This window comes from Agelaius phoeniceus, chromosome 3 (genome assembly GCF_051311805.1).
Source record: "Agelaius phoeniceus isolate bAgePho1 chromosome 3, bAgePho1.hap1, whole genome shotgun sequence".
Classification (NCBI taxonomy): domain Eukaryota; kingdom Metazoa; phylum Chordata; class Aves; order Passeriformes; family Icteridae; genus Agelaius; species Agelaius phoeniceus.
The window spans coordinates 82,661,863-82,689,837 of NC_135267.1; the positions used below are offsets into that span (position 1 = coordinate 82,661,863).

The 27,975-nt window shown below is 39.1% G+C and overlaps 1 protein-coding gene across 1 annotated transcript; it reads left to right on the top strand.

The window, feature by feature from the left end:
* The first annotated feature begins 243 nt into the window (after positions 1-243).
* On the top strand, positions 244-27,975 carry MEMO1 (mediator of cell motility 1). Its single transcript, XM_054629442.2, has 9 exons — positions 244-594; positions 12,588-12,669; positions 14,743-14,811; positions 16,709-16,821; positions 18,122-18,233; positions 19,154-19,296; positions 20,421-20,497; positions 25,871-25,975; positions 27,277-27,975. The coding sequence occupies exons 1-9, from the start codon at positions 534-536 to the stop codon at positions 27,406-27,408; spliced, it is 894 nt and encodes a 297-aa protein (XP_054485417.1). The 5' UTR covers positions 244-533; the 3' UTR covers positions 27,409-27,975.

A 27,975-nucleotide genomic window follows, 5' to 3' on the forward strand; every position in this document is an offset into this window, starting at 1 on the left:
GAGACACGACCCGACCAATCAGCGCGCACGGCACCCATCACCACGGCAACGCACTGGCCAATCCGCGGCGGGCTCCCCCACCTGGCTCCGCCCCCTACCCCCTCCCCCGCGGGGCGGTGCTACACTTGTCAAAGGAGTGGGAGGGGCCGGCGGAGGCCGAGCGACCAATCACGGTGAGGCTTTTGCTTTGGTGCCCAATGGGGGCGCGGCGCCCGCGCGGTCCTTAGTCCACGGGAGCCGAGTGGGGCCAAACCCAGCTGCGGCCGCGGCCTCCTTCTCTCCGCGCCCCCCCACCCGCCGGCGCGGAGTTGGCGGCGGCGGCTTCGAGCTCTGTCCCCGCGTCCCCCCCCCGCGACCCCGCCCGGCCCCGCGCCCCCGGCCCGCGCCGCCCCGGCAGCGCCGCCTCCGCCCGCGGGGCCCGGGCCGTGCCGGGGGAGGAGGAGGGGGAGCAGCGCCGCCGCCGCCGCCGCCGCCGCGGGCGGGCCCGTCCCCCAGCGCCCCCCCCGAACACCATAGGCGGCTCCGGCTCCAAGATGTCCAACCGGGTGCTCTGCCGGGAGGCCAGCCACGCCGGCAGCTGGTACACGGCCTCAGGTACCGCCGCCGGGAGCGGGGAGCGGGCGGCGGGGGCTGAATCAGCACTTTGGGGCCGCCGGGGCCGGTACCGGGCGCGGGGAGGGGCCGCCGGCTCCGCCCCCGCCGGCACATGGCGGGCGGGGGTTGGGGGCTGCCGGGCCCGGCCGCGGCGGGGAGCGGGCAGGGCTGGGCACGGGGTGCCACCGAGCCCCCGAACGCACCTGCCGGCCGCCGCTGCCCCTCTCCTCCCGCCCCGCTGCTTGCAGCGGCGCCGCTCGGCGGAACCCGGCGTTTGGCCGTCGCCGGGGATGGATCGGGCCCCCGGCTGCGCCTCGTGTGTCCGCCCTGCCCGGCAGCCGCGCCTCGCCGCTGCTCCGCCGTGTGTCACGGTAGCGGGGCTGGAGCCTGCCCGGGGCTGTGCTTCGCACCGAGTGCTGCTCTCTGTCAGAGCACACGGGCGGATTTCAGTATTTTCAGCTGCTCCCGGGGTTTATTGGTTTTGTTCTGTTAATTCCATGAGAAAATACCGCCCGTCTGGCGTTAGAAGGCAGGGGAGAAGGTGTGAAAATAGGGAGTTTTATTTTACTTCTTGTCGAGGTATGAAAATAGGGAGATCTGTTTCTCTTTTTGCAGTCCAAGGAAACCTATTTTTCCTTCCCTAGCGCTTTCTTTAGAAGGAGTGAAAAGTTACTAGGCAATAGCGCGAAGTGGCTCTGTCCATTTAAACATGTGGTACTTGCAGAAGAAGAATAGAAGGAAAAACGTGGTGCATTGGAGGGCGAGCTACCGCTCCCCTCGCCCACGCCAAAAAAGTGCAGAAACACGTAATAACGGCTTGATAGCACATATATTTGGAGATAAGTTTTGTTCGGTTTTGGGGCAGAACCGCCTTTGTGAAAAGGATGCACGTTTGTCCTTTCAGAGCTGTTAATAAGATTTGTAAGGGATGTTCTTTTACTGGCCCCGCGAGTAAAGATGATTACAAAACTGCAGGTGAACGAGCTCAGATGAACAAGAGGCTGTTGTAATGAGCAGTTCAGAGGGATGGGGGGTACAATTGAAAATAAACCAAACCAAACACTGAAATGTTGCATTCAGCATCCTAAATTAACATCTAAGAATTGGATGTGACAAGTCATACGCTTCTCTTGGCTGAAATAGATGTGGTTTCCCCTCTCCTCCATAAATTGATGAACGAGGTATGAGGCAAAAATGAAAGGGAAGCAAAGAAATACAGAGAAGAGGGAAACACAGCAAGAGGTGGATTGTGTGATAAGTAGCTGAGCTTCAAATGGTTGGGTAGGCATTTTCGAGACAACAATAGAGGATGATTGTTTGCTTTCTGAGCTTAGTATTCTAAACATAATTCTTGTGTCCGTGACAAAACTGGCCTCAAATCTTTGTGCAGCTTGCAACTACGTTTATTTCCAATGATCTAGAAAGGTAGATAGTACTCCATTTACAGAAAATATACAAAATTGTGTCAAAGGTATAGATTTAATTATGTGCAGAGACATCAAAACATCAGAGCTTTGTGGTAATCACCTTGGTCCTGCAATTTATATTTTCATTTATGAGTAAGGCAGAAAACTAATCTGCGATATGGAATGGCTACATAACCTTACACACAAATTTTGTCATTTGTTTGGTATCGGACTTCATGTCAAGTTATTACTGGATACTAGGAAATAAGAATTTTAATTTTTTAAAAATAATTTATGAGGCATGGATACTGTGTTTGACTGTTTTCTTCTCTGTGAAAATGCAGTGCATAATTTAGTTAGACTACGCTGTGGTAAGTGTGTGTGACTAGTTTGGCCAGTACTAGTTGTTTGTAGTAGGACATCCAGAAGCATGTTACTCCCATTGCTTTTGGGCAGCCCTCTGGCAGTTGCTTATTGAGGAGATGTGGGATGGTTGCCCAGACCCACTGCATGAAAAAAAAAACCCAAACTGAATCATGTTGTACTAATGAATTATGACAGCTGTGCTTGTGACAAGTTAAATTGTTACAGTGTGTATGGTGGGGGTAAGTGGTTGATGTTGCATAATCTGGGGATTTTGGAAATGTTTTTCCTTAAATGAGCAAGAAATATTATGTGTCTTGCTACAGAACTCTCTTCTGCTGTTTGCACTGGGCGTGTGAGAGCAGGAATTGTGCCTGTTCAGCAAGACAAGGACTACCTATTATTTATTGCTTGAAAGCAATAAATAATAAATAAATAATTTTATGTGCCATTTAGGAAGGTCCATCAAAACTCAAGAGAAAACAAATGGGGACCAAGAGGCTGTGTGTTCATTGTAGATTTAACTTAAAATCTTCCTGTATTTCAGGCCAGACTCACATGTCAGCTGCCACTTCAAACTTATAACGTAGTCTCCTCAATTGTACTACTTGAAGAAAGTGGATTTTACCATGTGTTTTCAGCCTGCATAGCTTCAAGGCTGGAGCTGAGGCAGGGATTAGTTTGAATTGTGATACTTCTTCAGTGTGTTCCCATGGATCTCTGGGGATTGTCTTTTCAAGTCCTTCTGCCTCCTCTGTTCTTGGTGCTCCTGTCTCGGCCCAGAAGCGATTTGCTGTGTTATGTATAAACTGGTTAGCGTTTGAGCTTCCCCTTTCCTCCAAACTGCTCTCCTACTACAGAGCTGAGTTTGACTACACAGGGTGAGTGGATGCCCTGCCCCTCATCTTGTTCTGTAATTAAGAATATCTATCTGAAAGGGTCATGAGAAATGTGATTTTTTTATAGATAGGTTCAAAATCTTTGCATCTGAAAGCATTTTTAAAAGGTTTGAGTGAGGATAAGGTTTTTAAGTGGTAGTTTATCCTGAGGTGCCTGGTACCTAGGGCTAAAATGTCAACACACCATCCAGGATGATGCATGGCATCCTGTGCTTGGGAGGGGGTTTACTGCTAAAGTGAAGCACCCATTTAGGTGTCTCCTGCACTCCAGGAATGGCAGCAATATCACAAATGAAGCCACAACCAAGAAGGAGCTGCTACTCTTCAGGGACGGTCAATGCAATGTGTGTAAGAGGGTTTGGAAGAAATGCCACTTCTTGTCTTTAGAGCTGCTCATTTCCATGGGGCAGCAATTGCTTCAGCTGAAAATAGACCATTGCTCCATCATTTTCTCCAGCCATGGGATGTGCACTGCTTAGGTTCTGCCTTGGAAAATATAAACATGCACTCTAGTATGAATACACCACCTACTTGTACGATGCTAATGAATGCTGTAGAGCAGGTGGGACTGGCTGGGCAATTATGCACATCCAGATATGTTTCACACCTTAGAATGTTTCATCTTAGTAAACAACTTTGTGTTAGAGAGAAAGTTAGGTACCAAGGAGAAAGCTCACTGCTTCCTACTCAGTAAAGCTGAGAAGGGGACAAGAAGTGGAAGATGAACTTCACCATGATGTTGTAGCATTTCACTTCCCATGTGTTCTTCATTGTGTGCTGTTGTGAAAACAAAAAAAATCTAAAAATTAAGGTCTTCAAGGAGTTTCAGTAGGTGAGTTCAGTATGACAGTTCAAACCAAAATGTTTGTCATCTCTTTCCCCACACCAAGAATTCTAGAGGAAAGGTAATGTTCATTCCACATCAGTCAGTGCAGGACCTTAATGAACTTGAGGTGTATACCTCTGGAGCATTGATTGGCAGCAAACAGAACAGTGAAGTCTGGTCAGTTCCTCCTCCTACTTAGCAGCACCACTGAGCATGGAAAGCTTTACAACTGAGCTTCCAGACTGAAACTGTGCTGTGCCCATTGCTGATAGTAGGTCACTGGTCTAAACAACCTTGTTCCTTACTTGCAGAGCTTCATCTGCATGTCTGCTATTAAAAAAAGTTAATGGTATATGACATGCCATTGCTTTTGTGGACTAGCAGCTTGGTGTATGCTGGCCACTGAAAACATTTGCAGAATTTAGATAAAAGTGTACAATGTAAATAAAAACAACACACAGCACTGCTGTCATGTAGATTGTTTAAAAAAAAAATAAAATATCACTCTTGTGTGGTGAAAAATAGTACATTCACATTTATTTTCGGAAGGAAGTCCCGGTCCTGCTGTGTTAATTCAACCACCTAGTATCCAGACGTCTTGAGAAATTGATTTTTAACCAGCAGGTGGAAGAGGAAGATTAAGGACAACTTGAAACAAAAATGGCATAATTTTCAGTGACTTTGAATGCTGGCAGACACATTCCTAGATACAAAAGAGCAGATGAAATGCAATGGAAATGACATGCTATCCTGAGCATGGACTGTTTGCAGGATAGGTGTGTTTATTCTTCAATATGAGCAGATTCAGTAGGTGCTGGGCAGTTACTGCTGTGGGAAATTAATCCATATGCTTCTGAAATGGAAATAAACATTAGCTATGTCTGTCTTTTTGTTTCCTCTGTAGCATGTCATGACAAGTGAGATATCACATTATGATGCTGAACATGGCTTATGGGCCCACAGCTGGCCTCCCTTGTCTGGCCCCTGAAGTGCTGACTGAGTACTGTGCTGCTCCTTATTAACATGTGTGATAAGAGTTCTTGTTTCAGCTTTTCCCCAGTCAGTAGCATGGTGATACAGGTAAAACGTGAAGGGTTTTAGTAGGCTCTTCCAGGTCACAGGAGTAAAAATCAAATTGAGAGTGTGTGTGAATAACAATACTCCATGATGTGAAACTTGCCCTGCAAAACAAGTTTGTTCAATTAGTTAGGGCTTATTTCTCTGCTTTCCCTGACCAAACCATAGTGGCCAGAGGTGTGCTGTTAGCCTGTGCCAACTTGCTTGAACTAGGAGAACCTTAATTTCCATAAGCTTATTAATGCAAATGTGAGTTGGCAGAGTAATTGCTGTGTCGACTTGAAACACCATTGTACTCATTGTCTTGAATGCTCTTTTTTTTTTTTTTTTTTTTAATGATGAGCCGAGTAAATGGCCAGTAAATATTTGAGGAGACTTCAAGCTTAATGGTGCACTTGTGTTTCTGCTGCCCTAGCTTGTCAGCAAAAGAACCCCAAAGGAGGTAGGCACTGACATCTTGCTGCTACTGTTTGTAGGGATTAAGCTTCTAACTTGTTTGGACAAGAAATGCTAGAACTCTCTAATAACTGGCTGTTGTACTGCCAGCAATGTTTCAACCTTGTCTTTTGGGCAAAAGTCTGCGTGATGGTGTGTAGATCAGCAGGAAAGTATAATGCTTTGAAGAACTTCAGCAGACCAGAAAATAAATGAAAAGGCAATTGTGTGCCATGAATGATCAGTTCAGAAGTTGCATTTCCCTCAAAGTTGGCCACTATTTTCTCACATTTGCAACCCCTTCTATTCCTTTGTAATCCCCAGTAAGATCAGAATTAAGGCTTTTTTACTGCCTTTGTACTAAATACTGTTTTTTCTGATGTCAAAACCCACTTACTCTGTGAGGTAGGCAACTTCAAGGTGCAATAGCAGTGTGATTCTGAGATAGTAAAACTGTTCTCATTTGTGCCTTATGGGGCTTGGGGGCCCTGAGGAGTGAAATGAGGATGACTCTTCATTTTAACGAACAGTGCTGTAATCCAGCCTTTGTATGCTTGTTGGCACGAGCTGGAACTTCTCATCAGCATTAGAGAAAGTGTGTACATCAGTTACAGCTGTTCCTGTTTTGCTGTGGTGTTGCCGAATATGTGTAATCCATTCCTCAGGCCCGCTGCCCACAGTTTCTGAGAGCAGATGCTGCTGCTGGGTTCACTGACCCTGAGTGGCTTCATCCCACCGTAACTTAGGGCAGAATCTCTTCTCTGTAGTGTGCTGGATATGGGTCTCTGCAGCAGCTGAAGTGGTCAGAAGGGAATCACATGTGACTCTGTGTGGTTCAGACTGGGAATGCAGACGAGGGCTTGAGAAAGATGTTCTCTATGCCGTAGAAGAGTCTATAAAAGCGGTTTACTGTGGCATGCCAAGAACCCTGGCATACTCCCCAAAACTGGAATAACTCATCACAGTTCGTTCATAAACGTTATGTAGAAGTAGTGAATCATCACGTTGTTTGTAGATGATCATAGACAAATGGATCCAGGAAAACATGGAAAAAGCGTGTGGGGGTCACTGAAATGAGATGTGGTTTAGTGGTGAGCTTGACAGTGTTAGGCTTATGGTTGAATTCTATGATCTCAAAGGTCTTTTCCAGCTTGAATAATTCCATGATCTCTTGTAGTGAAGGGAGCTTTCTGCAGTAGCAGGATAATTAATGTACTGATCATGAAATCTTAATGTTGTGACATTAGCTGAAGCATTACAAATACAGCTGTTAACTTAGGTTCTTACCTTGCAATCTGTGAACAACTAATCATAGTGTCTTACGAATTCATTAAGTATTTGCTTTGCAATGTTAAATACCAAATGTAATATCTCTCTCCCTTTGGTCGTTTATCTTTTTTTAGGCTTTTTAGGGGGAAACTGGATGTGTCATTACTGACTCTTTTATGAATTAAACATGGAACACAGCATTAATATGCAGACTGTATTATTTAGCATTGTATACTGAAAAAGCTTACTGGAATAATTTGAAATACAATTTCTAGGCTATTATTTCTAGCTGAATCACTTAAATCCTGTCAAAATCAACATACTTCAAAAAAGGAATGTAGATTCAACTTTCACTGTACAGTTGGAATTGAAAAAGAGTTTTATATTTGGTGTAGTTCTGGTATCATTAAAATAGGCCTGCAAGTATCACTTAGTGCACACTTTCACAAATCTCATTTACATTTAGTGTGTGTTAGAGCTAAAATAATTTTAAGAGGTTTGGAACAGAATGTCATTTGTTTGGATCTCCGAATGACCTGGGTACTAAGGTTTTTTAAGGAAGCTAGATAGGTACGTGTTGGTTGATATTCTTAATGAGTGGTGTTATATTTTGACTTTTTACATTTCTGCCAACTTTCAGTAAAGGAAAATCAATAACTAGTTGAGTACTGGAGAACTGAGGCATACAAGTAAGAACTGCCACCAAAGCAGATTTTGATATTTGTTTCCGTGTTTCTGTTGTGGCTTCAGTTTTATTTTCCCCCATTCAAGCACTACTTGCAGTTTTAGCTCCATCTTACAATGTATATAAATAGGAATTAATGTGGCATTGGTGTAATCTCTATTTGTGTCTTAATTTTCCCCTAGGTTCTTGTTTGCATTAGTAAATTTCTGCGTTGCCTATAGTCTGATTTCGCCATTTTATCAGTATTGGAGGAGAGTATATGCTAGCAGTGGAGAATGTGCCCATTAACATGAGTTGTTGGATGTCACCTTCTATTCCTGACAAATCCCAGTCTTTGCATAGCTAAAACTTATTATTTATTCAAGGATATGGCTTTTGTTGCATTGAGAAACAGGTTTGTTTTTTTTTTCAAGTGTGGTCTGTGTGTTTTGAAAAATCTTTACACTTTATGCAATTTTAACTGTTGGTCCTCTGTCACATTTCAGATTTCAGTCTGCCTAACAATTTAATGTGTGTTTCAGATGCACCTTTGGAGTTGTGAAGAAAGGAGTTCCCTTAGTTCCAGTTACTAACCTAATTGTCTGCCAGCCCCCAGGGTTTTGCTATTACTTTGATTTTTTCGAACACTCTACATGAGTAAAATCTTACTCAATTCTTACCACACATGTTGTAATATTTATTAGAAGCATTTTTAAGGTGTAGACTTTTCTCATCAATAGGAAAAGGTAGTTTAAAAGTGAAAGACTCAAAGAAGGGGATGGTGGCTCCTATAGGTAGGGGACATTCTTGCACAGGTAAAGGCTGTCAATGCTGGGGACTGCAGTGTTACTGTCACTGTGCTCCAGCATTACTTGCCTTGCTGCAAGTGCTGTACACCTGCAGCCTAGGGGGACCTGAGCAGTTTTCCCTGGCACTGCTCTAAATTTTGATTGAGGTTTATGCTCTTCCAGTAAAAAAAAGTATTCACTGAGACTGAGGATTCAGAGCAAACACCGAGTCTTCCCTGTCAGTCTGAAGAAGTATGTTTTGTGTGTGTAATGTTGGCTGCAGGAAAAGGAGCAAAATGCAATTACATTGTGTTGACACTTGGCATATAAGCACTTCAGCCTCACCGACAAGGTGAGGTTGGCTGTGGAACAAATGTGCTGGTTTGGTTTAACCTATAGAGTCTGGACCATCACAGCTGTAAATTGGGGTGATGAACTTATCTGAGTCACTACCAGATGTCTTTGTGTTATTATTCCCTGGGTGACAATGGCATGCGAGCAATGTGGAAGGATTCTTTCTTACTTACTCTAGAGCTTTGTGATGGGATAATGTTTATTGTTAAAATAAGCTGTCCTTTTAGGCAAGATAATTGAATAAATGCTGCCTGTTTCCCTAAATTTGCCTAGTGGAGACTTGGTCTGTGCTTGCAATTATTTTAAACCTTGGCATTACTTCTACTGATTTTCAAAACAAAACAGGATGTGAAATATCCATAGATAATGTCAGAAATCTTTAGTTACACACCTATGTTTATACCTGACTTCACAGGTTTGAAATGCGGATCCTAATGTTACGTACTTCAGTGAAGCTCATATTTTGCTGCTTAACCTTCTTTTGATCACTGAAAGGTCTGATCTTACAGTACTAATGCTAAAGTATACTGATTGTTGCATCCAGAAATTGCATCCATAAGGTTTTCTGCCCTTCTGTCTGGGTTAGCCTTAAAATCCCTGTTGCTCTCATCCTGCCAGCTTTCCCAAGATGAGCTTTCCACCTGAGGTTCAAGGAGCTGGGACCTATTTTACTTCCAACCACAACAGCAAGGGGATTCATGGATGGCAGTGTTGTTCACTGTCTGTGCTGGTCAGCTACATATTCACTGGATTGTCTTGATGACTGTTTTTCCAGTTAAGCTTCATTTAAATATGAACAAAACTTCTTTATGAGGAAGTTACTCATGTACTATAATACAATTCCATATGGCAGAGCACAGCTACTGTGATAGTGTGGGTTTATTTATATTTTGTATAACAAATTCAAGTATTTTGACTTTAGCTTTAAGCATCCTCATGTTTGAGAAATTGGGAGAAAAACTTCTCTGAACAGTTCAAGAAAAAGTTGGTCCTAATTTGGTAACAAGAAAATTACAGTTCTAGAGTATCCCCCTTAAAGTATTTGTAAGCATAAGAAGCTGCAGGTAGGCTATACTTTTGTGAATTCACCTGAGTGCTGTTTGTTTGGCTTAACCTATAGAGTCTGGACCATCACAGCTGTAAATTGGGGTGATGAACTTATCTGAGTCACTACCAGATGTCTTTGTGTTATTATTCCCTGGGTGACAATGACATGCGAGCAATGTTTTCCCGTTTTTTTTTTTGTTTTTTTTTTTAGCTAAAAGGTCATGGATATGTTGTATTCTCCATTCTCTCTCTGTTAGTTCTCTGGAGAGAGAAATTTGATTGCATATTTTATTAAAATAGTGCAGATAAGTATAAGTTGAAATGAAAGTTTATATTAGGTCAAAATTAATTATTTAAACAGGCACCTTATACTTGGCATTAGAGGGAAAAAATCTGAAAGCAGATGTGTTACTTGGTCCTTAAGTAAGCACTTAAAAGTTTCATCCCTTGGGTCATACAGATCTGTTATTTTACTGCCTCTAGGAAGAAAATGTTATTTTGTTAGAGTGTGTGTCTGTAGTAGCAGACTAAGCAAACCTGGGCATCTTACTCCACTTCCACACTGCAAGATCAGAAGTTTTAGTCGGATTTGACCAATCATGACATTTTAGGATATTACCAGATGTTTTGACCTTTGTCTTTAAACTGTTCAGCAAGTTACCTGATTTATCTCAACTGAGGGCAAATTGCCTTCACCACATCCTTAGTGAAAAACCCTTGCTAAAGAAGGGATGGAGGAGGGCTTAGCACAGTGCCTTGCAGGGGAAGAGTTCCCCTTGGTTTAACAAATTCTGACCCTTTTGCAATTGTGTTGCCTGTGAATCCTCTTCTTTGAGGAGAACAGGTCAGGTGGGGCAACGTAATGTCTAAGTCTCAGTAGTCAGTGTTGGGGGAAAAAAAGTGTCCTCCTAAAGAGCTTAATTCAAAAAGTATTTTATCTTTCTACATATTTTGGGAGAATTAGGAAGTAAAAACATTTTTTAGGTGATTCGTTTCTTCACTTAAATATATAACAAATAAAAGTGGTAATACTGTAAAAGTGTACTGTTTTGTTAGTCTCCTATTATCTTAGAAGGAGGGTGAAAATAGAGACCCTCTATTTTCACCCTCCTTCTAGTATTTTTACTTAGCTTCCCCAATAGCTTCCATTTTGTAATATGTCATTATGCTTATCTCTATTGCACATCGGCTGCTTGTAATTTCTCCAAACAACACAAGCAGCAGAACAAAATTGGTATGTAGTGGAATTTTTATAACAATTTCATCATTTCACAAAGTCAGTGCATTATGTGATTGACAGCAGCTACTCTGTCACTCTTTCACCTTGTTAGAGTTGTAGACAGTAACTAAGGCTTTCAAGGTGTAATAGAAGATTAAGGAAAATGGTGCTGCACTTGCTCTCTTCCTTCATGTAAGAAGGTAGGGCTCTTCACAACTACAGAAGTTGTCCTTTTTCAAGGAGACATGGATTTAAGTTTTGTATAAAAACTAATGGCTTCAACACCTCTACCCTTCATGTCTGCATTTTCTAGAGAAAGTTTTTTGACTATCCCTGGTCAGGGACTGATTGGATTCTGCAAAAGTTGACATCTTTTCTCTCATTCTCTATGGTTCTTGTCAGCTTTTTGGAGAGCTGTCAGCCCTTGTCAGGGCTTTTTGGAATGTATCTGTGAAATGGCTTTAGGTAGTTTAATTTGGTTTTGACTTCCACTGGCAGTTGGTAGTTCAACACCTGCATGGGGAAGATACAAAGATCTACAACGTGCATGGAAGAAGAAAAGCAGCTTGCTGCACCATACTTTACAGATAAGCTCTGCTGGCATAGAGTTCTGTCAAAAGCATAGTATCAGCTGGAAAAAGTGCATCTATTTTCTTTGTTAATGCTATGTTACTTGTAACAATAGCAGCTGAATGAGATTTTCTTGAAAGTTTGTTTAGTGTTCTTTAATAAGAAAGAATGTTGTACTGTATTTGCCAGACTTGCTTCCTGAAGGATAGCTTAACACTAGAAAGTTTTCTTGTGATGGGAAATAATCAAAATGTGGCTTGTTTGGTTTGGTTTTTTTAATGTTGTATTTCTAGAAGGCTTTTTTTATCATCTGTCAGGTGATTGAATTAAGAATATTTGCTACTTGTTGAGGTACAGAACTTAGCTTAAAAAAATGAAATTCTGGATTGGCCAGTTATCAAAGTTAATGTCAACTAAGTGATCACATACTTGTAGTATATGTTGAATGACCAGAAGTTGTTAAGGTGTTAGGATAAGCATAATGTCTTTTCACTTTTAGCTTTTTCCTGTGCATTTACACATTTTCCAGGTTACAATGTTTTGTATTATGCTCTTCTACTTGCTTAGTAAACGATTTATTACCATAGTCATTGGCTATCCTGCAAGCATCAGGCCTCATATTATGGCATCTTCTCATATTGGGCTCTCTTGATCAAGATCATAACTTTTTACTTCTGAATTCTGGAAGTTCAGTTATGAGAGGAAACAATCATCTGTCAGCGATTCTTTTGAAATCAGCAGCCATTCTTTCAAATGGGGAAGTGGTGTGTTCATTAGTCCTCACAGAGAAGGAAACAATAAGTGTGTGTTTGAATGTGCAGTAAATGAACTTCCAGACCAGGAAGTTGAAACTTTCCTATGGTAACCTTCAACCTTACAGGGTTGGGGTTGCTTTTTGCTGTTGCATTGGGTATTTTGGGGAAATGGTTTTATCTATTTGTTTGTTTTTAGATTTAAACCCAGCTTTGAATGTTTAAGATGACTTTTAAATCTGCTGGACATTCAAGCTTTATTTGTAAATTTTTGAGATGTATTAGGTTCTTTTATGGCTTCAATATTTCCACGTCTCTTCACAGGACCCCAGCTGAATGCACAGCTAGAAGGTTGGCTTTCTCAAGTACAGTCCACAAAAAGACCTGCAAGAGCCATTATTGCACCGTAAGTATGAAACAGAAGTTCAGTATATCTAATACTTGTTTAAATGCTCTTTCTTTTTCTGGTGATTTTGGAAACTGATTAAAGCTAGTATTTAGCTGAAAGAAGGGTTGTATGGTTTCTAAATAAGTATTTTGGATATAGCATAGAATGGCAGAAATCTGTGCACATTTGGGTGTATGATTAGCTTGCTTTTGCTGATGGACTCATAATATTTGTTTGTGACCCAGTAAGATGGGTAAGAGTTATATTAATGAGAAAAACAAAACCCCTCCAATAACAGAATAAAAAAACCAACTCCAAAACAAAATAAGCAAAACTGGTGCATCCCACACAGCCCCTAAATAAAATTTAGCAGAGCTTAAAAGCCAAAAGAAATTAAACACTATTCAACTATCCAAAATGGTTTACTTTTGTTTAGTTTGGTTTTGTTCGAGCTATTTGGCCACAGGTAAAATAGAGATCATCTGAACTATTTAGGGAGAATTCAATTTCTTGAAGATAAGCTGAGACCTGTAATGACAAAAGTATGTTGGTCATTCCAAGTAATTGAGTTGGAAGGAAACACTGGAAAAAGCACCTTAAATATGATGTTTGTCCTATGCTAACATAGCATTGTCATAATGTTTGAAGTATTACATAATAGTATTGAGTGTGCAAAAGAAATTGTCCCACATCTGCCTTAGTCTTTTTTACAGGAATGTCAAGAGACCTTTCAGCTGCAGATTATGGAGTTTGGTTCTTTTTCCAGAATTGGTTGGGATCTTCCTTTGATCTCACCATGTTTTTTTGTTAACTGTGCCCTTTTTTTACCACCTCTGAAATGGGATATGCTTAATATTTTTGTGGTAGATGGAAGAAGCCTGTAGCAGAGGGAGCATTTCAGCAGACTCTTTTGACATTGTCTAATAACATACCTTGCCCATTTGTGAGGTTTTGGTCTCATGTTTCCCCCCTTAGCATGTATGTTAGTAGTACCTTTCTGAGCTCTTTACAATGAGTGGGGTAAGTGATGAAGTAAAATCCCAGGGTCATTTTGAAGGTAACTTGCTCCAGGTATCAGTCTGTGGATGAATAAAAATGTATCCGAGCATACATACATATAAATACATGTAAAATCCTTCAGTGCTGTCAATGGGAACTTGTATCTTCAAGCATTCTGTATACCTCAGGGCTTGCAGCCTGCATCATTCTCAGTGTCATTGTGTAAAGCTGTGCTGTGGGCATACTGCTGAGTGACTAGGAGCCATTTTCTGCCACTTTACCTGGGACTCTAGGAATGAATATTCTATGAAATTAATGCTTTTAGCAGTGTAATGTGGATTTTCACTCATTTTCATGGGCTTGAAGAAAATGGGTCTTCAGATTTGAAGGCAATATTTGAAACAACTAGTCAAAATAATTATAAATTGTCTTGGACCACACACAGGAGCAGAGGTTGAGAAAGGACCATGCCAGACTGATGGGAAATGGTGAAGCATGTAGCTTATTCCCTGCAGTAAAAGATAGCATGCTGCCTTCCACTCTTTTCCATGTGCTTGTTCATTCTGTTGCTAAGTTAGTCTTAATGACAGAGCATTTTTATTCTCTCTTTATCTGCTGTTACATGTAGTTCTCTCTTTGCCAAGACCCCTCTACTGTCATTATATTCACTTACTGGAGTGTAGTTAGAAGAGCTTTCTCCAGTAGTTTGCCAGTTTGCCACTCCCTTGTTCAGTGGCTGCACTGTTAGCATTATCATGAGCTTCTGATAACAGGCAGTTGTGCAGCCTGCATATATCCTTTACAGGTAAGAGAAGGTCCTTTCATCTGGGGGTTTCCTGACTGTTCAGTGGTCACTGATAGTTTTTTAACTGATCAATAAATGGTCATTGCCAGTTCTTCAACAAATACATGTCTTGTGTGATCAATACTGCAGCAGCACTTTCTTTCTCTTTCAGAAGTTTTGGATCACTCTTAAAATTTCTAGTTCACTGGGGACAAAAAAAAGTCCTGAGAGATTAACACTGAATATCAACATATTTAAGATGTTGAGCAAAATGTAAATCCTATCATTTTGTGTACTTTGGTTTGCAGCCATGCAGGATATACCTATTGTGGATCTTGTGCAGCCCATGCTTACAAACAAGTGGATCCCAATATCACGTGAGTATTACAGCTTTCTTTACAGAGCCTAAGACCCTGAGGTTGCAATTCTCTGATAAGTGGAATGTTCTTGTTACATTCTTACATCTTGAAGTACTTACATTTTAATTTTGTATTCTTTTTAGCCTTCTATGCATCACTTCTGTTTTAACATCATAAATGTTCAAATTGGATGTTACAAAAGGGGGAAAAAAGGAATATTGTTAAAATAATTGGTAATTAACTATTTACAAGGGAGGGATTAAAGACTTTTCAGTTTATTACTGATGTTCCACTGCTTTTATAAAAGCCCAAACTGGTTTTGTTGGGTTTTTTGGCTTTTGTTTTGGGGTTGGTTTTTTTGTTGTTGTTGTTGTTTTTGTTGGGAGGTTTTGTTTGTTTTATTAAGTCAATTAAAATACTTCACCATAATTCTGCATTGGTTTTTTAGTGCAGGATTATGGGCTGAATACTGCCAGGATTCTCTTCTGTGGTGGAGGAAGTGACCAGTGTGTTTATCAAAGTTATTTGTGCTAATAATTTAAAATGGACTTCTGTTTCTACGAAGTTTAAAAAAGGAAAAAGTAAAAAAAAAAAAAAAAAACCAAAAAACAACCAACCAACATGCTGGTCTGTGTCTGCCTCTGAAAATTTCAATCCAGTTATTTTTGGGTAAAGGAAAATAATTTTTATGTTCTGCTGACTGCAACATTTTTTTATGACAAAAATTTAAAATGTCTCCAGTGTTTATTCAAAGTATGTATTTTGCAATGCTAAGTAAAAACTGGCTAGGCTTACCAGTTGTTCATAAGATAACATGCTGTAATACTCTTCAAAGACAATGGTTTTAGTTCTTTCTAAGCTATTGCAAATGATGTGAAAATAGCTCATGGTATGACAGATAACTAGTTCCTGTAAAATTTCTGGAACAAGCTGTTCCCTGATAAGGAGTTGTTGAACTTGCTGGATCATTTGTTTTTTACTGCATGGGATATTTAGAATTCATCTTTGAGCTAAACTGCTAAATTGCATATTTGAATATTTGTTTTTTATTAGCTTTGCAGGAAGTTTGTGTTTTAGTGTACCTTGTTATAGCACTCCCTGTGTAAGGGATTAAAAAACCCCAAACCCTCAGAACTTTACATATCTCCCACCCCTTTAATTCAGTGCCAGAAACAAGACTATATAATCCTAAATATGAAAAGCTGAATTGCCTATATTTTTTTTCACTTTTTCTTTTAAGTCCTGTGGCAGGAGATGCTTAATATCTAAGCAAGAGCCAGGAACTGAGGATCTGATGAAATAATGATGTCATGATGACATGTAAAAGGTTGCAGTATCAGCTAAAGCTATGAATGTTCTGGTCCAAGTCTCTGTTGTTGATGCAACAGCAAAAAAACCATAACATGTAAGAACATAAACCCAGCATTTGAGAAGGACATTAAATTTAATTTAGTGAAAAGTAAGGCTAATCAAGTAAATAAGTGGAAAAACTCTGAGTAGATGATAAACTCATAATTGTTATTTGATCCTGTATTTATTGAAGGTGGTGAGTAGCTGAAGGTTGTGTTGATTCAAGGAGAGAGTTCAAAAATCCATTCTAAGTGGCTGTAACACAGCATTCAGCCTCCAAATGAGTGAAGTCTGACAAATTTCTAGCTGATGAGTGCCCACTGATACATAACCTGCTTAAGAGATTGAAGGGTAGAGCATTAATTGAACTGATCTCATGATAATGCCTGACATACCAAGCAAGATTAGGCCATGGATTGATGTGGGGTCTTCCTGACGAGAGAGTAAAACTACTGTAGCCACGAGAAAGTACTACTTTGTATGCTTCTATTAACCTTGTTACTCTAAGCTGAGTTGCTGTACAATTGCAGTTGTCTAAATTGTGGCCTTCTGTTAATTGTTGCAGCCGAAAAATTTTCATTCTTGGGCCTTCCCATCACGTGCCCCTCTCCCGATGTGCACTTTCCAGTGTGGACATTTACAGAACACCTCTGTATGACCTTCGAATTGACCAAAAGAGTAAGTGCATTACAGAGCTTGGACCTCTCTGAGGCTTGGCTATGGACTGTGGTACTGCAGTGCTGGGGACTTTCTTCTTGTTGGGCACTTCCTTGCTCTAAGTGGCGTACAAGTGCACATCTGGGTTTAGTGCAACAAAAAATGAACTTCTGAATGAGCCTGGTTGTTTCAGACATGGTCACATCATAACCATAGTGATTCTCTTCCTTCTGGCAAAAATTCGAAGTTTTTGCTTATCTTTTCAATTTTGAGTGTGTGCTTCAGGGTTTTAAAACTACAAAAGTATTACATCAAATAATAACTCACTGAACATCTTTTCCATTCTCGTGTTAATTGTTTTGGCTGGAAATAAAGGTTCTTAAGTTGATTTGAGTATGATTCCTGATAAATGAATAACAGAGAAACAAAAAATTGATTTTATTTGGATTGCATGTGACTTTCTAACTTGCTAACTTAGAAACTGTGACTCCATGAAATGCCAGTCTTTTGAACTAAGTGCAATGAAGTTTAATTTGATATTTTGGCTTTTATGTATTTTGAGGTATACCTAAGTGATACAGTGTCTTTTTTCAGAAAGGCTAATTAGCACAGATGTGCTGTGTTTCATTGTAACTGTGATTAAGCTAATTCAGGCTTTCTACATAGTGCCTGCAGAATTTCCTTTGCTTTCTGTAGAGCTCCTTTATGGAGCTGAGAAGGAGGCACAGCCCTACATCAAATTCATCATCCAGTGGAGAATTTTCAGAATGTGGAGATGACTGTATGCTGTCAAATACGCTTGAGAGTAGAAAAGATAACTTAGAAATGTGGGTTACTTAATCAGTTGTGGTTGTCTCTACATTTCATGATTCAGTCAATAATAAATTCAATTAAATAACAAAATCAGCAATTCAATTAAGTAACAAATCAAGCAATAGCTCATCTGATTAATTTTTTTTAAACATATAATGGGCAGTTTATGAAAATAAAAATTCATTGACTAGGCAAATGCATGTATGGTTTCAAATGTTTTATTTGTGAATTAAATTTTGTATCATAACAAAATATTTTTCAATAAACTAGTTAGGTTACTGACTTAACACATTTTTAAAACTGAATCAATTATGTTTATATTTTAATGACTTGAACATAATTTCATTTCTGAATTTATTTAGAAACAAGTGGTTCATGATGATAGCCCTTGGAGGCAAGTAATTTTTTATAGTGAGTATGTTCTGATGAAGGTACACTATAGCTTGCTTTTTGCACTTGAAGCAGTTTTCGAAAAAAGTACTAAAACCTGATCTTTAATTCATTTCAGTTTATGCAGAACTGTGGAAGACTGGAATGTTTGAGCGCATGTCCCTACAGACAGATGAAGATGAACACAGTATTGAAATGCATTTGCCTTACACTGCTAAAGCCATGGAAAGGTACTAGGGCTAATTACTTCTGCAATTAGAATGAACATTATGTGCATTAAATGTTGGAGCTGCTGTGAAGTGCAGTAGGAAATAATAATACATTTTATGGCATAGAAGACCTTATGGTGTATGTAATGCTCATACTTCCCTGTCCCCTGATAAAAATTTTGGTAAGGAGAGGGTCAAAGACTAGGATAAGTTGCTGTAATTGAAACTGTGAGCAAAGTAAACACCTAAACAATGAAGTTATAACACCTCTTATAAACAGATTTACTTAATAGAATTAATATTAGATATGCTTTCATGAACTTTTTTCAATAGCTGATTTTTCCCCCCACTTTTCAAGGCATCTCTGAAAGAAGTTCCAATAGTTTTCTGTGAGATTTTAAGTTTGTTCAGAGCCTTAATACTAATTTTGAAATCAGGCGTATGTTTATAGCTGCTGTTTCAGATGTTTTCTTTAAATAAAAATTTTCAATCTGTGTTGGGGTTTCTTCCCTAAGATGTGCCCCATCCCTTTTTTTTGTTTAAATTTCCATTGTGTTTTGAATTTTACCTAGAGTGTCAGTATATACCTGGGTACTGTGTTGAGCATTTTCATATAAGTTTCATTTACTTGGAGAATTCCCAACATGCAGCATCTATACAGGGAAAATTTAATTCTTACTTCATTGCTGATTTCACTGTCTTTTCTTTTTGTTTGTCTGGTATTTTTACTTTGCAGCAGAGAGAAATACTGGTTTTGGGGGTGTATGTTTTCTGAAATTGAAGTACTTTGAAGTTCTAAAACAACATCCTAGTATGACCTTTGCAAAATGCTATCTTCAAATAATAGCAACCTTTTAAACCATTCTGCAGTTTCAGTTAGCAAGCCCTGAAAAAGCTTCAGATGTTACTTGAATTACAACCTTTTTTCTTTTGCTTATAAGCCATAAGGATGAGTTTACTATTATTCCTGTGTTGGTCGGAGCACTGAGTGAGTCAAAAGAGCAGGAATTTGGAAAACTCTTCAGTAAATACCTAGCTGATCCTAGTAATCTCTTTGTGGTTTCTTCTGACTTTTGCCATTGGGGTAAGTTCCATATCTCATTATAAGAGTATATTGAATATTTTGTAGCTATTTTCAAATAATGTATTTTATTAAACATTCAACATTTTAACTTCTGGTAAATTCATTTTTGCAACTTAAATGCCTTCATAAAGTTAAAGAAGTCTTTAAAATCTGGAATAATAGGTAAAAAATATTAATGTGGTAATATGTTTTCAGTGTAGTGGAGGAAATAAATGGTGATTTTTATACATCTCTTTACTGTTGCAATGAAATAATTGCCTGAAGTTGCTTGCTCTTTTTACTCTTCTTTTAAGTACCTCAAAACAACTTTCAAAATGAATTAGCCAAAAATTCACTGGGCATGGCCACATTCCTCTGACAGAAATAAGTTTTGTATGTTTTACTGCTGGGTAAGATAGCAGATGGATTATTTATTCCAATTCACTGGTGCTGCCCCAGTTCATCTTGGTGACAGAGCTACAAAGACTCCAGAAGCCTTGACTTCTGCCCTGCTTTATAGTTTTATTTTTCTTTGAAGTGTAATAGTAGCTGGAAAAGGGACTGCTTCAGAAAGATATGTGACACAACAGACCTTCTTCCTTTTTTGCCATTGTCATCTTTGCTCAGCTTAATTAAGTGCATGTTTCACTCATCTTTGAAGTGGAGTAGGTGGAAGGTGTATATAAGAATGACCTGGTCCTGTTGTGGCTAATGACCCATCTAGAACTGCTCATTGAATTATCATGAATTTTTTCTTTTAACCTTCATTTACTGTGGGTATTGTTGTGCAAGCAGAAGTAGCCTGACTTTGTCAAGAGGGATAGCAAAATGAAATGTTGCTTTACTTCTTAATTTACAGAATTGGATTCTAAGGCAATAAGAGGCAGTTAGTGATACTTTAGTGTCAGTTCTGCATAGTCGATTTCTCTTTAGGAATATAGCCACCCATCATGTATTTTTTTCCTTTACTTCTGGGCTGCTACTTTATGATTGCCCTAGAATTTCCTCAATGGAGCTAAAAAGTATAAAATAAATGAAGATTACTACTTTATAAGTATTATACTTTCAAATATTTAGTAGGTATTAGGGAGTGGTTTAGCTACAATTTTTCCCTTTTTTATTTTATACGTGATTTTTGTTTCAAGGTCAGAGGTTCCGTTACAGTTACTATGATGAATCCCAAGGAGAAATTTATAGATCCATTGAGCACCTAGATAAAATGGTAAGTTTTCAGATTTGGTGGAACTAACTAACAAATTTCTCCTGTACATTCCATTTCTTTGAACACTTGAGAAATTTTTCTAACAAGATATTATAGATTAGCTATTTTATTGAATGTATAATTTTCCTTTGTTTACCACAATAAGAATTTAGCTGTTGGTTTTAGCTGGTATCCTCCATTTTGCTGACTGCACACAATTATATTGTGGGTATGAATTAGTAAGCATAATTAATGAAGAAAAAAACGCATGTTCACCTACCTAAAATGCCCTGATGTAATGTAATTTCTGTCTACATACCCTCTTCTGTTTTTGAAAAGCAATAAGAATTATGCATGGGAAATTGTGGTAGTTCCAGCTTGATTGCTGTGATACCTGCATATAGGAACAGCATTGTGATTATGCAAAGGTTTCAGCAACATCCCTTTGGAAGAGGAAAGGCTGTAGGGCATTGCACTGGTCAGGGAAATGAAAGCCACTGTTTCCTTGGGAGTAGCCTTCCCCCTGCCCCTTACTCTGTAGTAGGTGGTGGGGAAAAGCAGTACACCATGCTTCATTTGGGGGTTGGCCAAAGCAATGTTAAATCTATAAAGGTCCAATGCCAGTTCTGTTGCATTTTCTTTGCAGTCAGAGGAGCCAAGGATTTTTTTTAAACATAAGAAAACACCAACAACTTAATGTTCAAGTCTATACTTAAGGCACAGATTAGAAGTAATTCTTCTGGAAATACGTAACCATAAAATTTGTTTTACAACTGTTTGCATCATTTATGTAACTTCTGTAGAATCTGTTAGAACAGAGAGCTGTTCTTATTCATGGTATGTTAATTTTTTCCTTATCTTGAAGGAATAAATCCTATCTGTTGGAGACATCTCTAGACTTTCTTGCCTTGTGTATACAAATTAACCTCTTTGTTTTGCTACTATTCATCACTGGAATAGAAATAATAACAGTAAATAATTTGCCTTCATTCTGTTTATCCCATTTTTAATAATTCTTGTAGTCAGTTGAGAAGCTTCTATATCAAGAAAAGTCTTTTTCTACAGAATCCCAGCATCAGTAGCTTTGAGTGTTTTTGCAGGAGAGCAGATTATGGTGCATTAGCAAACATTAGTTTCCCCTTGTTAATTTCTGTGGTGAAAGCTTGAAGAAAGACTGGACTTTGGCATTTAATTACTCTTAGGGAATACATTGCTGCCCCAGCTCTTCCTTTTGGTCGTTATTCAGCTAAATGGAAGTGACATTTTTTTGTAACATGGAAAATCATGTCTACTGTTTAATAACTATGAAAATACTTTTTCAATCTGAAGTTTAACTGAAAACTAAACATGCTGCTGTATAGCAGCTATACTATGGTTATTTTGTGCTTGTTTGTATCATGCCATATCTGACCACATGACTCCATATTCAGATGCTATATGGAGGAGGCTTTGTTTTGGGTGATTTTCAGAGATATCTTATTAGGAATATCACAATGATCTCCCTGTCACATTTTTCCAGTTTTTGGAAGTTTGTTCAATTTTATGTCTCACTTGGCTACTTCTTATTTCCTTAGAGATAAGTATTGGATTTTTTCATGTGATTTGACGTACTAAACAAACTTGTACTGTTGTAAGCAGTAGGCCTCTACACAGACAAAACAGCATTAAGATAGAGACAAAACTGTGCTAAAACTGGCTTCATTTTATTGGCCCTAACTAGGAAAGCAGTTGGGAGAGCACATTGTGGGCAGGAAGGTATTCTGGGGCAAGATGAAATCAATTTTCCTTAGAAATGCCTTTGTGAGAGGATGATGGCCTCTTCCTTAAATGGACTGGACCTTACATATAGGTGCATTTTCTCATCTAGTGCATGAAAACTGCTGAATACTTTGGGCATTGAAGTTAAGAGCCATTAGGCTCCAGCATAAAACAAATACAAGAGTAGTAAATATTGCTGGGCAGACATCAGTTTCTCCATGGTAATTGTTGATCTGACCACTGTCACCACAGCCTACTTTGTGATGTAATTGCAAAAGGAGGGAAATAGCCTTGTGGTTAGAAGGGTACCTTAGGGGATAATCCTCAAATTAGGAGCTGTAGCTGAGCAGCTGATGTGCAATAGTTTATATACCATAACCTGAAACACACTATCTTTTTGCATATAAGTGGGGGAAGTATTTTGTAAGACATTGTTGAAGAGTAATTCTTTTTGATTGACTAGACAGAAAATGCTCACTTCAATCTTGACTGCTACATTGCTCATTTTATAGGAGCATAAATTTGGTATGGGATACTTTATGCCTCACTTGAGTCAATGGGGAGATTTTGGTGCCCTGAATGCTGATGGGGGAAAATGCAGGCACTGACAAGTGCTGTGCAAGAATAGCCAGTACTTGGTCCAGGAAAATGCTCAGCACCCCTTGGCTTCTCAGGTACCTCTAATGACCTGCTGAATTCTGGTGGCTTCTGCAGTGCTGCTGCAGTGAGCCAGGACCTTCCATAGTGCTCCAGCCTGGGAAAGCTTCTTAGGCTGGGCATAATGTAAGATTGAGTCTCTGCCTGGATGCACAAGTCCCTGTTCTCTTCTCTGTGCCTCGACAGTAATTTTCCTGGTGATTATTTGTCATGTAGGCTGAGTGACTCACACATGCAAAGATAGTTGGGCTGGATAGTACTAAGACCAAGTTTGTTTCCACTTCCATTAGAGTGCAATTAGTTTAGATATTGAAGTGTGAAGAAACAACTGAAATAACTGATAACAGACTTTACATGACCAGCCAAACAAAGCATTATTGGCATATAGTATAAAATGAGCCTATTGGTTGCTGGATTGGGTTTTTGTTTGTTTGTTTTGGGATATATGTGTGGGGTTATTATTTTTAAAGTTTTTTTGTAGGCTTGTAGATACTTGATCCTATTAAGGAATATTATTTGAAAATGTAATTTTGTAATCATCTTAAGCACACTGTGCTAGGATATTGTAGATGCCATTAACAGTATCTGGGTAACTAAGGTATGCAATTTCTACCTGATGCCATAATGACCATGTGATAAGCAGTGAAACTGTGCTTACACTTGTACCATGTGGGTTTTATGTGTTTTAACTCTGTTCTAAGCCATGCCTAGCTGAGTTGTTTCAAATACTGAAAATTATTAGCTTCATATACCTCTGCTTTTTGTAAAACACAACCTGGCAAAAATGTTTCCTTTGTTCCTCAACACCATTTTAGACTGAGAAACAAGGTTGATAGTCTTTGTTCCTCTGCCACAATGATTTTTAAATCCAAAAGATTGAAGAGTTCAGTACAACCTAATGCTTATAGGACATCTGTTTGTACCAATTCCCTATAGATTTTCTCCAGTCTCTGATGTATGGAACTCTGTTAGCATTTTCTGGGATGAGCTGCATAGCTGTAAATGTTTTGCAGTGCTGAACTGTGCATTGAAATAAGCTTACTTGGCATTCTCATAAATCCATGTCCATTCATTTGAGACAAATGCTCAAATGCCTCTGCCCAGTATGTTCCAGTGATTTACAGCTGTAAAGTGAGTCTCTCAATGGAGCAGCTATTTTCATGTTTTTAAAAGGTCATGAAAGGGTTTTACAAACAGGTGAAATATATTCTCATGAGCTGTTCAGTATCTAAGTGCCTTATGCATCTTTAGTTTCACTTGAGTATTTAGTCAAGTTTAGTTCTGCTTTCTTTAGCTGTGTATTGACATGTACAATCTACAAGGAAATGGATGGTTGAAAGATATGCTTTGGAAACTTTGGAAATGCAACGGTGTCTATGTAATCACTGCTAGTTAGAGAATAGCTACCATTATTTTTTTTGGCACTCATTTAGGCTCTGTAGATCTGGAGTGATTAACAGCTGAAATTACTGGCCAGGGGTCCAAACACTCTCTCCATGACTCCAGAAAAACTGAGTTCTTACCACCAATTGGCCAACTTAGCTTGGTTTTGTTTTTCCACAAAACGTGTTTCTTTATGAATTCATCATATGTCTGTTTCTGTTTAAAAGTACACAAGGGTTGTGGTTATTGTTGCTGTTAGTAATTCTCCCAGCTCTCCTGGGAATCTTCTGCTCCTCCATTGTAAGCTGGGATCCAGCCTGAATAATTAGCTGATATGTGCCAGATCAGCCAACGCCCTTGCAGAGTGTTGTGGAAAATTCACTCTTGAGGTGGAGACTTCAGACTGACTGCTTCCTGCATTGTGGCTTCTCCTTTTATCACCCAAAAGCAGGGGAAAGAGCTGGAACAAATGCAGGAATCATAGAAGAAATTTTCTCCTTTTCTGGTATCAACCTCCAGTTATTCCCATGCAAAGTATATTTTTTTTCTAGTCTCTAAGAAAGAGCTTATTGTTTCACCAACAGAAGCAGCATAACTATGTATTTTATCGAGTTAGTGAGTGTCTGGAGCTTATTTCCCTGGTGATTCAGAGAAAGGAGAAAAAGATGGGGATGGAGTCTAATACAGGCCAAAGAGCAAACCCGTGATAAAACTGAGACAATAATTGATTTAGACTTGTTTCTATACTAGTTTCATAGTGTTTGATCTGCTTTATGGGATGGGATAAGAGTGGACTGTATCTGGAATTGTAGGATTCTTTTTGCTTTTAAGAATGCAAATGTTTGTATACGTGTAAGATTTTGTTTTCTACATGTGTGCTGGTATTCTCAGCATGACTCCATGGGATCATGGGTCTCACTCTTCTTGGAGGAAAGAATGTATACGTGTGACTTTCTCCTGGAAAGTGGAAGCACCACCTGCTGGTTCTTACATTTTTGTTGTGCACCAACTTGATAGTGCTTTAGAGATTTCCTGGATCTGGTTTTTATGCTCTGAGCAAATGGCCAGGCCATGCCCAGATCAACTGCCTTGCATGCCTGGTGTGTCCAGGATACATCACACTTGTTAAGCATGTGAATTGCACATGGATAGTGTTTGTTTTATCTAGGGTTTTTGGACATCTGGAAGTCCCAGACAAGTGCTTGGCCCTGAACTTTGTTACCAGGGAGAGCAGATGGAGGCACAACTTCTTCCTGCTTTGCCCTTTTAGTAAATTTGTCTGGTTATAGCTGTACCAAATCTTACGGAAGTAAAGCAGTCCTGGATGGTGGGGATCAACTAGTCTTCAGAACTTTTTTAATGTGAACTTCACAGATCTGTGGATTAATGACAACTCTGGAACAGGTCCTGCACTTTTAGTTTGGCAAGGAATGGAAACAAGATGACTACAAGCTAGAGCTCACATGCTGAGATTCCTTTGATATCCTTGGTACAAAGTAGAGGGGTTTTCCTCCTGCTCTGTTGTAACAAATAGATGATGTATAAACACCTTCTTGTGAATGTGTAATGTAATTATTGCTATCAATTCTTTTTCAGGGTATGAGCATTATAGAGCAGCTAGATCCTGTATCTTTTAGCAATTACTTGAAGAAATACCATAATACAATATGTGGAAGACATCCTATTGGAGTGCTATTAAATGTAAGTAACTGTTGATTTATTGAAGAATGCGGCTTCTGGGAAAATGCTTGCATTTGTAAAACACAATACTGCTGCAGTATTCCTTAGTTCTAAAATGTTAAGCCTTGAATCAATTTATTTTTAAGTGTTCTCAATTTGGTCTCTGATTTTCGTGTCTTGCATGTAGACAAATGTAAGCTCTTGAAAGGACTGAGGGTTTTCTGTTCCCTAAGGGAGATGAGATATCACATTCCTTTTGAATTTCAATGAAATGCAATCATTCACTTTCTCTTGGCCCTAAATAAATGAACAAAGTAATCCATCTCCCTGAAGAAGTATGTACTTTTTTGAATCAGCACTTATGAACGTGTATTTATTTTCTCTATATTGCTATTAGCTAGCTGTTGTGAGTGCCTTGTGATGTCTGGCAGTGGTTTTGAGTTTTGAAAATATGGTGAGAGATATACTTACAGAGGCTTAGTGCAGAACACCATTGACTCACAAATTAACAGCAGTTAGAATTCAGATTACTTTCTGGTTACCATATTCTGCTTTGCTGATACAGTGCAAACATAAACCTGGCTTAACTTAGTTGTCTCAATTTGGTTGCAGCTGCTTTACAGCACTGGTGGAGTGCTGCAGATTTGTCATATTGCTTGAGTGAATCTCACTGTATTTTTACTGTAATTCAATGAAACAGGAAGCATGTTATTTTTTTAATAGGGAAAACTTAATTCACTGGGAATGTAGTCTGAATGGAGAACGTAGAAAGGAACCTTTTAAAGTGGAGTCCATAAAAGTTTGTATGAGCATTATCAATACTAGTGATGCATGTAGCAAAGTTCAGTACTATGACAACTCTGCAAATATACCGAACTCTTACCCTCAGATAATTATTAGTTTTGCAGTGAATCACAGCTAAGTTCTGTTCATTCACTTTTGCCAGTTGTCATGCTTTAATAAATTATCTTTGTACCTCCTTTCTCCTTGATGGAAGAAATAGAATCTGAAAAGTGTTAATAGTGTTAGGTTTTTTTCTGTTGCATCTGTGTTTCTGTATAAATTCCCCAATGTACTGAAAGCATTGTTTCTAAAAGAGGTATCATGGAAGGTTCAGTGTTGCTTTAGAGAACTGCACGGATGTACACGGTGTAGTGGGGAAAGTGTCAGTAAACAAAACAGCACAGAAATAGGCTACATCCACTAGTTACTGGGAGGTGCTTATATCATGAGCTTGTGAGAGATGGTGCAAGGACCTTTGAGACCTAGGAAATGTAATTTCACTGATACCTTTTTTTAAACAGCTCTTTTTCTCTCCTCAGGCTATCAACGAGCTCCAGAAGAATGGAATGAATATGAGCTTTTCATTTTTGAATTATGCTCAGTCGAGCCAGTGTCGAAACTGGCAAGACAGCTCAGTGAGTTATGCAGCTGGAGCACTTATGGTCCACTGAACTGCTGAATGCTCAGGGATGGCACCTGCACACACTCTGTATTCGGGGTCCCAGCCTAGCCCTTACCAAGATACAGTCCCTGGTCTTTGGGTATACTGAAACCTCAAACTAATAGAACTCTGTTCTTTTCTAGTAGGTGTAGTCCTTCCTTAGTTTCAACTCATTTAAAAATGCTTTCTTGTTTAGGACAATGGAAGGAAGACTGGTATCTGAGCTTTTTGTGAGAGTTGTTTTTTTTCTTTGGAAAAGATAATGGCTATGAAGGCATGGTGGTAGACTGTCCTTAAAAATACGACATGTAAAGCATTTACCATATCCTAAATTTGCACTCTTTGCAGACCTGTGCACATATACTCAGCTTTCAGAATAGTTTTGCAAGTTGTAAACGGAAAAAGGGGGGAAAAGGGGGTGGAAGCTTTTTAATAAAAGAAAAAAAAGGAAAACAACGCATTTATAAATGATTCTGTATTAGAATATAATAAAACTCCAGTATAGTCAGTTACTACCCGTGATGTACAACAGATATCTTCTATTTTAGTTGCTAATAAAGGGCTACACAAACCAAAA